Here is a 12,737-nt window from a genome sequence, read left to right on the forward strand (position 1 = left end):
TTGCATTACATGATGGCAATATATAATTTTAACAACCTGCTTAGCGTTTCCTTCTGTAACACCCACACTGATATTCCACTTCCACAATATCCTGATATATTCGGGCAATGACATTCAGCCCCATATTCCTGAAAAAATTGCAAATGCCTCACTGCTTCCTGCAGATTCATTTTTAGAATTCAAATGATTTGCCAACACATGGCATTGCCAACATATTAGCAATACATATCTTCTTCTAAGTCCTAATAAAAATCACATTTAGTCCCAATGTTACTGTTGGGCTGGGAGTTAAAAAATGCTTGTACACCACCTGGCTATATATTGCTTTGTATCACTATAGCTTAACCACTGTCAAGAGTAGGTTATTTAAGAAAAGTAAGTGGACCAAATCAACTTAAAACAAATCATTGGCACTGACTTAATTTAGGCAGTTTCTATTCACAGGACCAACTGCATTCTAATGTTTTCTTTTCAAACTGATTTAAATTAACCAAAAGTACTGCATATTAAATTATGTATAAATTATATGTAGCTACCAAAAGCCAAGCAAACTCATTTTCTAGGCTGCCTGGTAGAATTGTTTTTAAACAGCTTCTAGGCATGCAACAAGGGTCACTCTGTTGGGACACCCAGCTCCATGACAAAGGTGTCTCTTCTATTCTGTACTAAGGAATCATCATAAGCAGCTTTCCAGCAGACAATATAATTTCTCTCATCTAACATACCATCATGTTAACCAAACAGTACCAGTTATACACAAACACTTAGATAACACATCACATTGAAAAACTGAAAAGGACAGGCAAGTCAAAAGAGGAAAAAATAACAGGATTTCCAAGGAAAAAATGTTGAATGCTCATGTAATTTTGAAGACTAAGAATTAAGTTTGCTAAGATTTGTTTACACAGTTTATCTTTTTATTCTAGGCTGGTGTAAAGAATAAGTGAGGTAGCACCATTAAGATGAATCTCGTAACTTTTTTTCCACTTCACATGAAGTCATATTGTGCCCTTTCTAAATTACAAAAAAAGTGCCATTCCACCACTTTTTATGTTATATCTTTGGAAGTGTCTAGAACACATGTCAAAAATTACTGGCATTTATTTGCAATACACCCCAAATCACAAGAGTGATGGGACAAAAACAGGTAAGGCAAATGCACAATTAGTTAGTGGACTACCAATCTGTCAAAGGACATTACTACAACTTACAACCTTTGTACCAGAGATTCCAGAAAGCAGCAAACCACAGCAGCAATGAAATAACACAGAAGCACAGCAAACTACTACAATACCCACATGAAAGGGAAAAATAACAGGGAAAGGTGCTTAACTACCCCATTTGGTATTAAACTACCAAAAAAGTCATTCTTGTTTCTCCAACCCCTTCTATATCTACGGCCCTGCTCTATTTCTGCATTTATGAAACAAGCAGCTAACAGTAATCCAAGAGCCATAGCCTCTGTATCACTCAGCTTCTAACCTAGCAGGTTGCAGGGGACAACACAAGTATTCTAAGCAAAGAATTTCTTTCTCCATGTCAACAAACAAAGAAACTCCCTCAAAGAGGCATTTAAAAAATGAGAGGAAAAGAGAAAACAGCTACAGACCTAAAGTGACTGCGCAGAATTTGCAATAGACCACCTTTTCATTGCACCCAAAGTTAAGTTTTATGAAGTAATCCATAAAAATAAGTGGCTGAATTGCCGAGACAGTAATTTAGTCAATTGACATATGTTAGATTAAGAAAATATACATGTATGACATTTACATTCTAGTGAGAGGACAGATTTATTATTGAAGTGCCTGGGCATTTAATCTCTTTCCCATTTATTACAGAATCATAGAAAAGAAAGATCTATTTAGCAGAAACTGTTACCTGTTATAGAGAGGAACATCATTTTCTATCTCTTTGCACCTTCTAGGATGTGAATGATACAGAAAAGGACATATGACAATTTGACTTTTTTAACCTCTGATATCTTCACTTGTCTCAGGATCAAGGTATCAAAAATCACATTCAACGTCACAACACATAAGGGACTAAAGTTACATTAAAAATGATGTGGCAAAGTAAACAGTATTTAGAAATTAAAGCAGGCAATGCCTTCCTGTGATGAAAGAAACCAACAGATTTGAAGTTTAACCCCTTTGTTTCACATACCTCAAGAGAAACACTCAAGTTGCACATAAAGCGATTAATGAACTTAAGTCAACACACATTTCCTTTCCTCCTTACCTAAACCATCAAAAAAGCACTAAATCTGTAGTTTATGCAGGAAGAGAGGAAGAGTGCTATGTGTGCCATTACGTACAATGTCAATAAAAGCCTCTTTTACCAGTAACAGAAATAGTAGAGGAGGCCAAAAAAAAAAAAAAAAAAAAAAAAAAAAAGGAAAAGAAAGCTTTGTGTATGCTAAAAGGAGTTATTTTAAAGTTTTATCCATCCAGAACAAGAACTTACAAGGCTTGCTTCTTTTCCCCCTGCTTTACCCAGCGACTGAGACGTTTTTAATCATACTCGATATGAAGCATCAGCCTTTACCTTCATTTTTTTCACCTCAGCTAGCTCCAGTACAGACACCTATCTAAAGTCTGCTCCATAATAAAGAAAAAAAGCAAAACAAACACAAGGGAAGAGAAGGGAAAACTAGCACTATGTACAGGATAACCAGTTCCACAGTAAAAGCCTGCCTCCTTGTGGCTCAACTAGCCCTAAATTAGATTTCTCCAGTTCATTCCATTATACCCAGTAAATCTGGAGAGTCAAGAGAGTAACAGCCTTCTAGTTCAAGACAGTTTGGGGTTTTGGTTTTCAGGGGGGTGGAGTTGATGAAAACAAAGAATGTTTCTAAATGTAGGAACTACCTGTGAAAGTGATCCATAACTCCTTACTGAAATATTGCTTTTAGCCTTCTCCTCTAGACAGGGTGGAAGATGACAGATGTTCTACTTAAAAACAACTGAGATTTTTTATGTGGCAACAAATGCAAAAGCTTGTCAGCACTCTGGCACCTAAATCCAGAAGGCTACGAACCTTGGTTCAGCTGTGGCTTAACCTTGCAGGCTTCTCTGGATGCCTTAGCTTTCACCAGTAAATCCCCATTCTGCCCACAGATCTCCTCCTTCTGGGGATGCCTCTGAGGATTTCTCTCTTGGCAGCAGCAAAGCATTTGGCACTTTCAACAAGATGCAGACCTTCCTCTGTCCAGCCTGAAGGTCTCAATTACATGGAGCTACTTTCTTAATGCCTAGAAGAGCAAGTTCTTTAGAAATCAGCTGGAGTTTTTGGCTGGTTTTGGTGTGAGGTTTTGTTGTATTGGGTTTTTAAATTTCTTTTTGATTCCAATTCAGTCACTCTATTGTGCAAGTGCTTAGTGGTTCAACAATTTAAGATCTGTGCGACAAATATACAAATTCACACCAGTTATAGGAGGGGATCACATCAGGAGGACTTTGGCTTTCTACCCATCTTGCAGAAGCTGCTGCATTTTTATGCAAGTCTAAGAGAGCATGAACTGCTTTTGCTCTGGGTTAGGAAATTTATCCATGAAAAGAAGGGAACTTCCAGTCTCAACTCCCAAGGCTTTCTAATATAAAACACATTTAGTGAACATAAAAGTAGACCACATTTTTTTTCAGTCTCACAATTGTTAGGCTTTCAACTTGCTCTCTTCTCTGTCACAGCCTCTGTATGGGAATCATTTCTCTAACCTTTAGACATGTGAATCAGACTCACTCTTTCCAATCTACAACTCAGTGATCCAGCTGGAAAGGAGTCAACTGAACATGGCTCTCTCATGTTCACAAAAATTTTGATTGGAGATTCACTGGAGGGAAGAAGGGGGGAAAAAAACCCAAAATATTTCTGTCCCCTTCAAGTACATTGTGAATGAAAGGCTTTGATTCTACCCTTTTCTTTTCAAGCAGATTTAAAAAAAAAAAAAAAAAGTTGTCACACACAAAATTCCAGATGTGGAATACATCACTTCTTTTTAGTACAGTTTTTATGCCTAGGTCCAGAATGAGAAGCATTGTACCTTTTTTTTTTTTCAGGTTATTATTATTTACACATTTACCAGTGAGACATCTTGTACTTTGTGTGCTTTAGACTCTTTCATGTCTGCTCAGACCCTAGCAGGCCAATACACTGCACACAGAGCTGTGGATTGCACCACTGTTGAGAGGGGCCAAAGACTTTATCAAGGCTGTACCACACCCTGCAACATCCAAACAGCTTCACAGGTCTTATTAGACAGGCTGCAGATGAAGAACCAAAATAAACAGGAGCTCAGATTAACTCTGACACTACTCTAATAAGGAAAGCAAATTAAAAAAAAAAAATCACTCTTTTCTCTTACTCAGGTGCAATCCTGGCAGAGGGCACACACCTTCAACTCTACTGAAGAGAAAGAGAATTGGTGCTGTTCAACACATCACAGGACTGGGTGCCATATCAAACAAGTCCAGTATGTCTGAATAACACATTAGGTCTGTGCATGGAAAAAAAAAAAAAAGAAAAATATAATCCTTATGGAAAAACACATTCTGTTTGTACAATCAGATCTGTAATTAACATGCAAATTACTTAAACAAATGAAGAACTATTCCCTCCTGCTTTTTGTAAATTTATAGACTGAAAACAGCAGAGACTACAATTTATTAAAAATTGTGTTCTCCTATAAGCAACTCTGTTTCCATTATATTGAAATAGTGGGCATGTCAAAAGGAGTATAGGAAGTCATACACATCAAGAAATTTACTACAGCAGGGTTTTTGCTCCTAAGTTTAAGACAGTCTGTGTTTTTTGCTTTACACCAGTGTCTGACACTAAGTTAATAAGCCTTTTATTCTGATTCAAAAGCTATTACACTATACACATCTTCCTCTCCTTACATTTGCTAACCTACGCTGAAGCCTGGGATTAAATTTTATGCTTCACTGACAGAAAATAGAATCCTAAATCACCAATCCACATATAATAGTTAATTTCCCCACTTGTTTCTTGTGGTCACAGTACCTACTTTCTTCCTTACCACGGCCTTACTTTAAACTTCCATATTTTTAAACACAGCACTGGGCTTCGGCTCAGGTCTATGAAATGTCTCACTTTCTTAAAATTATTCCTTACTAAACTTTCCCAATTACCCAGACCAGTATGGTTTACTAAATTTTGTGCAGAATGACACCAAATTATGCTACTGAAGCAAGTAACAGGTTCATTGATCTCTTAAAACCATAATAAAAACTGCTACTAATATCAATAATAAACAGCAACAGGTTCCAGCAGATTAAACACCAGACTCTTACTCAGAAATACTGGCTTCTTTTTTATTCTCACCAAGTCTTCCAGGTGACCTTGGGCAAATCACTACCCCCACACTGCAGTTTCCCCAGCAGTAAAAATTAATTGAACAGAATAGCAAATCTATCTGGAAACTCCAAGTGCAACGCACCATAAGAGTTAAAAATGTTTCCCTATCTGCAGATACATTTGCCTTGATAGCTTTTCTTTATCCCGTTATACAGCAGCAGTGTAAGATTGCTTTTACTTTCTAAATACACTCTGGTGGTTCTTCAAGAAAGGCTTTAGGCTACTGCCTTACCTCCTATCACATGCCTGATCTATTTCTGCTATTGTATCTACTTTGAAGGATCAGGAGCTTGTATGTGGCAATACATACTTACACTTACTTTAATATATTACATCAAAAGTCCCTGTTGAACACATTCCTAAGGTACAGAGAGAATAAAAAACAGGACAGAGAGGCAATTATCAGCAAGCAGTGACTCATTCTCTAAACCCTTGCTCACATAAGTAGCCGTCCAAGTATTTGCTTCCACAACCTGACACAGGAACCAGTCATCAGCATTTTTTTGCAGGGAATACATACAGTGATGAACCAAACTGTATCAAAGAAAGATAAAAATATTCTTCTTTTTATACATCAGCTAGACCTACAGAACACTATTTTTCATTTAACAGGAGGCAGAAATTCATTAGCAAACAACAACGTACATGTGTAGTGCACTTCATTCAGTTGCCCTCTTGCCCTATTTTGGGTTTTTTGTAAAAAAATTACATGATTATGAGATACTTTACACCTTTCCTATTTCAAAATAGAAGACTTAAACAGCAGTTTCTAAAAGCTCTTGATTTTCTATTCTTTATTGCAGATGAAACACCACAAAAGAAAAAGCACTTAATTTTTCTAAGCAGAGATAGTGGGAAGTGGCAACTTTGTCCACATCATGCCACAAAAACCCGTTCTGATTGACACAAACGTGAACTGTGATGCGCTTAACTTCCAGCTGTGCTCCTGATCGATGAATTACTACAACACCTTGGAAAATCTATTTAATAACTTGATGGCCAGAATACTGAAAAATTACTCATGTATTGTCCGCAGGGAACTTCTTGAACATTACTAACACTTGTAACATGAGCTGCTGTAAGAAGGAAGAGACAGACCTTCCACGCCACAGACACAAAACATGACAAATCCGGCAATTTCCTGGAATATTGCAAAACCGGTCGGAAAACGGTACCCTTCAGACACAGAGCTAAAGGGAAAGGAAAGCGCTTTGCATCCAAAGGGAAAATGCATTAGCAGCTCGGATCCTCGCGTGCTCTCTAGGTGGGAACATGAGCCCGAAGGACTCCGGTGCCGGCGGGGAATGCTGAAAGGGGCAGACGCTCAGTGCCGGGAGCGGAGCGGAGCCAGGCGGGGCCCCCCCGCCCCGGAGCGCAGCCCTGGCCCTCCCCACCCTCCCTTCCCACACCAACTTCCCCCGGCCCGGGACGTGGCCGGCTGCAGTTGGATAAGGAGCGACGCGACGGGGCTGAAATCGGTCTGAAGTCCACAAAGAAGCCATCTGCCTCCGGGAAGCGGGCTGGAGAAGGGCGGGCGGGAAGGGGGAAGGAGCAGCCCGGGGCAGTTTCACGCCGCCTGCGAGCGAGCGGTGGTGAAGAGATCGCCCCGGCCGCCGCCCCTGTTCCCAGCCCGAGGGCCGCGCAGCGCTGCCCCCCGCCCGGCCCGCGCCGCCCCGCCGCCGGGGCAGGGAGCGGGCGCACCTTCCCCGGGCTGAGCTCTCACCTTCCTCCTGCCGCCTCCGCCGCCGCCGGCCAGAGCGGCGCTGCCGCCCGAGTACATGTAGTAGGCGATGCCCAGCACCCAGAGGAAGGCGAAGCAGAGCAGCAGCCGAGACCTGCGCCGCATCCTCCCTCCCGCGCCGCCACCAGGCCACCAGGAAACGGCCGCCAGCAGCCGCCGCCTCCGCTCCTGCCGCCGCCGCCGCCGCCGCGCAGGGTCAGGGGGCAGAGGGCGAGCGCCCGCCCCCCGACCAATCCCGCGCCGCCCGGCCCCGCGGGGGGCGGGCCGGCTCCGCCGCCGTCGCCATGGTTGCAGCACGCCGGGCCGCCGCCTCCGCCGCGCCCGCGGGCCGGGGGCTGCGCGCCCCCCGCAGGGCGGGCACCGGCACGGCCCGGACCGGCCCCTCCCGCCGCCGGGCACCCCCGGGCGCCCCCCGCCGGTCGCGGGTCTCCGCGGGCGCTGCCTGAGCCGGGCTGGGGGGCGGGAGCCGCGCCCCGCGGGCAGCGGGCAGGCGGCGGGGGGGAGGCCGCTCCCCGCTCTGAGGCGGCGGGGCACCGCGGGACTGCGCGGCTGTGCGGGTCTCTCCTCCTCGGAGTTGTCCCACTCCCTCCCCGCTCATACTGGCCGATTACACCGTGACTCTCGGTACCGCAAAAACTCCAGACTGGCCCCGGTCCGCGCCCCGCACCCCCGGCCTGCCCTAGCCCGAAGTGTCTGTGCCCGCGCTCCCGCAGCCGTGCGCGGCGTCCCCGCGCAGCTGGGCCGTGGGCAGTGCCGCAGCGACACCTCGGACATGAGGGGTGCTCCGGGCTCACAGCGGATGGTAGTGGCTGCGCCCTCGTTCAGTGCATCCTCCAAGGACCATAATACAGCGCTAGTGTGTGGCTCTCACCTCTTTGGAGTTGTCTTGTTCCCCTACTCATGTTGGATGATCACATAGAGGCTCCCAGGCCACCAGAAATTCCAGACTGACCACAACCCAAGTTGTGTCTCTGACTCTTTTCAGAATGGAAAATGTGCTCTAAGAAGGTGTTGTCCCTGAAGTCACTTGAGGTAGGTAGCGAGGCAGGTCTTCATTATGCCTCAAAGGTCAGAAAACAAAGTCTTGTCAGGACATGTCCACTACCCTCTGCATGACATTATTGAAGAGATTTTTCCATGGCCCTGTGGGATCTGACAGCCCACCACCCCACTGACGTCACGTACCTGCTCCACTTGCACTTCTGAAGTCACCACTACAGCAGTGCCCAATCTGGAAGCATGGGCACCACTAACGCAGGCCTAAAAGGATCTCTGGGGGCTTCTGCCTGGATTTTTCCAGATGGGTGACCCACATAAGGCTCTGCTCTTAGAGGCTGGTCTGTTGATATGGGCTCATTGTCTGGTAAAATTATCTGTCTTTCTAGTTAACCAGTTCCACCCCTGAACACCCTAGGACAGACACTGCAGTGTCGCTCGTTCACTGACTCGCATGTGCACAGCTCATGCTGCTGTTATTCCATGCCAATGAGTTTCCTGTTGTTCAGCATTTGCTGCTATCTCATCCCACTGTGAGACATCAAGAAATGAGAACACAAAACTAACAAGAGACATGTTCTCTAAGAATTAAAAAGCACTTCTATGTCAGAGGCATAATATCAACTCAAAGGAGAGCATTCCTGGGTTTGAACTGTTTTGGGTTTTTTTCTGTCATCTCACTGTGTACTATCCGTAGACTATTTTACTCCCACGTGTTCTGACTGTACCCCACATTTCTCCTTGTCTCCACACCAATGTCAGGCTTCTGTCAGTCCAGCCACACCGGTGGCTACAGAGCCTCTGTAGCAGACTGCTCACCAAGCTGGGCCAGGATGTGGCCAGAGGGTCTGGCATAAATTCTATTGCATAAAGAGGAAAAGATCCAGCGGTAGAAGAAATGGCATCAAAAACTCACCTGCTCGCCAGCACAGTCAGTCCACTGACAGTCTTGTCAAGAAGGTGAATTGTGTCAGTGTTGGCACTACCTGGGCAGAAGTTGTTTGGCATGCAGAGATTTCAGGGGATAACTGCATACCTTCCTACCTGCCATAGCACTGCTGGAGAGATAGCATGGGTAAAAAGACCCATGGATTGGGATTCTAAAGGAAGGAATCCCAAATAAGTTCAGGGAGTGTAAAACAAAGAGATTGATTTCTTCAGAGCAAATGAATCTTTCAATAAACTGAGCATTATGAATTTAGTTTGGAGGGAATTGGAGACAGACACCCAATTTCATCAAAATACAAGTTTTGGGATCAAATAGCTATCATATATTTGAAGTGATGTACACTGGAGAGTATGGGCTGCCAGGAGACACACAGATATTCTAGATGAGAGTTTTTGATTTATCCAGAGTGTGTTTGATGCAAGTGAGAGCAGTTCCTCCAAAATCACTGACTGTGCCTGCATCTAAAAAGACACATGCACACATACACACATAAACACCCCTCACTCCAAAGCTAAATTTCTAATAGCGAAGTTTTCTGTATAAATCAGAGGACTCAGCCACCCCAGCTTGGGAACATCCTGATAAACTCCTACTTCTTGAGCTCTACAATGAGATAGAGAAGTAACTTTTCTGCTGCTGGGAGATTCCTTCACTGGACTGCTGAGAGAAAGGGTGCTTTGCATGACATATGTCACCACAGAAAACATCATACACTTTCATTTGCTAAGGGAAGCCATAATCCTATTTAACTTTACAAAATCTGCAGACCACTTAGTCTTTAAACACCCTACAAAGCCTACAGGAACTTTTCTTGCCCTTTTCATAGTCTTAAATATCTTGGGATGGTCTTCAAAGGTCTCCCTGCAGCCGCAGGTATTTTCTATGATTTTAGCAATGTGCTTTGATAGGTTTTTCCCTTTCCAGCAAAATTAGCCAGCCGTGCATGTGCAGAAAATTCTTACATAGCTGCACACTTCACAAGCTTATCGAAATAATCCACTGCTCATGCACAACCACTGTTCTCAAAGGTTTATAACTCAGTCAAATCAAAACTAATTTCTTCTCAAACAAGCAGATACATGCCTACTTCAAGGAAGGCTATTTCCATGTCAGAGTTCATTTTTCAGCCTTCCACTGATAAATTACAGAAATGCTCAAAAAAAAGGTTGTAAGAGTCTATTTAGATCAAGAATTTTTTTTTCTACTCTCCTGATATTCTGAACTGGCTGAACCAGTTTTGTTCAAGTCTTTCCAAAATATTCACATTTGGACAAAGTCCCAATTCGGCAGATTTCATCCTGAATCATTTATATTTCAGAGACCACAGAAAACACAGAGGTTTAGAATGGAAAATGTTACATTGATTCAACTCTAGGAAAAGCTGCCTGTTCTATTACAATGCATCTGCATACAGATATCTTTTTACCTCAAAAGTCCTAACATGTTTAGTCAGCAAAGAAAAACTGAAAAAAATGCACTTCAATTAAAGGAAGGAATTCAAGAAAAATGTAAGATATTTTTAATTATTTTTCCAGTGCATTTCAAAAGAAAATATTAGCATATTTTAAAAGCAGCATTGCTAGAATGATTCACAGAATAGAAATGCTTCTGTATCAAGCACAGCTCTTTAAACAAAAGAGATCAAGCATGTGAGAGTACAAATGGGAGTGAAATTTGCAGAAGGAATTATCAAAACTTTGCTTTTGATCTGCACTGCAGACACCTAGATTTGAGGGACAGAATTCTGATCTAGTTAGGGTGTAAACCAGAGGGAACATCACTGAACTCATATAAGGGAGGGTACAAAACCAGCCACAACGATGATCAGACTAATTTGGATAACACAAAAGTTGCTTATCCTTTTCTGAAGTTATATTATCTAGTCAAAGGTGAACAAATCCTTCTGCAGGGCAAATGGAAAGCAATCCTCACCTTCAGGAATAAGTGAGTCAACCTCTTACTCATGCTAGCAATCTTGTCCTTGCAAAAATAGGAAGAAGGATTTTCAGACCGGGTCTAAAACATAGAAAATAAGTTTAAAAGACTTTAAAAGGCAAAAATATAACTGTTCAAGATGTCACAACCTCTTTGATATGTGGAAGCTAAAACGTAGGTGATCCAGTTCATATTACATTCTTTCAAATCTATGCAGTTATGTCACAAAGTAAATAATTTCTCCTCTCTCATGAGAAAGATTACTTATTAGCCTAATGTAGGGTGTTTTATAACACAGAAATCCCACATTTACATGAAATTCAAAATACATCTGTAGAGGATATAGGTCTACTAATATCTTGAAATCTTGACCCAGCACGAGGCCAGTATGTGTTTGTAGTGCTGGAATTCTGTTTGTAGTGAAAGAGCCTGATCCTGAAAATGTTTATGCAAATGTTTAACTTCATTCAGTGCGTATTCCCATTGGAGTCAGTTGGACTACTCAGACATTTAAAATTATATGCTTATGGCTGAGTACTTGCAGGATTAAAGGTTAAGTGCAGCTAGCAGGTCTGAAAATCTATGTAGGTGTTTTGCAATTCCTCACTGCACAGTGGTAACAATGAGAAACAGACTACCTCCTCAGCTAAAGACTTGGGAGTCAACATGTCCTTTCCCATCTGTTTAGATGCCAAGAACTATGTTTGTTTAATTTTTCAGTGGAGTTTCTGATGCTACCCAGAGTAGGCAGACGTGCTGGCAATAGCATTCAAAAGTGGCTCACTTCCAGAAAATCTTGTTAGCCTCCAAGAATGTTTTTTGAACTGTTAAAACCCCAAGCAGCAATATTGTACGTGCACATTTTACCTTGAAAACAGTGTGTCACCGTGCCTGACCACAGGGTTTGCCAGGCAAGGTCCAAATATGTTCAGGCGTTGCAGAACTAAAGCTCTCTCATCCTAGACTCTGAATTTGAGAAGGCAGTATCTTCTTTTTTAAAGCATAAAATAATGGCTATTTCCTCTGATAGCACTGCTGTTATGCTGTTTCCACATGAGAGATTGATCAACACATTACATCATGCAATGCAGATATTGTAAACACTGTACTTTCTCACATGAGTTTGAAGTATCAGCTTAAGCCCTCATGCTTCCAAGGCAAATTATCCAAATCTGGAACCCTCTCCTCTCTATTTAATAAAGTTCAACATTCCTTGGAGTCATTCAGTTCAACTAGGAGAGGAAACAGATTCCTTTCCTATGGGTGGTGAAGACAAAGAAAGAGCAACTCAGCCTTTGCTCGGCCTCCCACTAAAGATGTCAGAAGCCAGAACAAACTGCAGTCCCACTGCCAGCTATTCTTCCTGAGTCACTTTGCTTGTTGGACTGAACTTCAGCAGAGCAAAACAAACCTCTTGCAGTATTCTGTAGGCTGAATTGGATATCAAAATGTGATATGGCTCAGAAGTCTCTCTCATAGGAGAGTGATGATAGATGAAAGAGAGAATCAGCTGTAGAGAGAGACTTGCAGAAACAACAACCTCACCTTTGATTGAGGTAATTTGACACTCCTTAGTTGGAATTATCCAAATTCCAAAGGTCATAGCTGCCAGAAGTGGTAAAGACTGATGATCTACAATCTGAGACGAGGCAGGAAATTCCATCCTTTCCTCTCGAGCAACACTATGTAGCAGTGGAGTGCAGCTGTAGTACTGTAAGTAATTTGAGGCTAGAGGTAAACACT

The 12,737-nt window shown here is 42.8% G+C and overlaps 1 protein-coding gene across 4 annotated transcripts in view; it reads right to left on the reverse strand.

Annotated features, from left to right (window-relative positions):
- The window catches only part of GALNT2 (polypeptide N-acetylgalactosaminyltransferase 2), a 93,521-nt gene extending 82,482 nt beyond the window's left edge, over positions 1-11,039 (reverse strand). The window contains exons 1-2 of one of the 4 annotated variants that reach the window (XM_059841583.1): positions 7,097-7,229; positions 4,391-4,492 (exon numbers count right to left, since the gene is read on the reverse strand). Coding sequence is in view for 2 of the 4 variants with exons in the window: in XM_059841580.1 (XP_059697563.1) it covers positions 7,097-7,219 (123 nt within the window). In the remaining 2 variants the exon portion in view is untranslated. Of the gene's footprint in view, positions 1-4,360; positions 4,493-7,096; positions 7,302-10,991 lie in introns of those variants that run through there. The other 3 variants (XM_059841582.1, XM_059841581.1, XM_059841580.1) reach the window with 3 other exon arrangements.
- Between the last annotated feature and the right edge of the window lie 1,698 nt (positions 11,040-12,737).

Source organism: Haemorhous mexicanus, chromosome 3, assembly GCF_027477595.1.
Source record: "Haemorhous mexicanus isolate bHaeMex1 chromosome 3, bHaeMex1.pri, whole genome shotgun sequence".
In the NCBI taxonomy this organism is placed as follows: Eukaryota; Metazoa; Chordata; class Aves; order Passeriformes; family Fringillidae; genus Haemorhous; species Haemorhous mexicanus.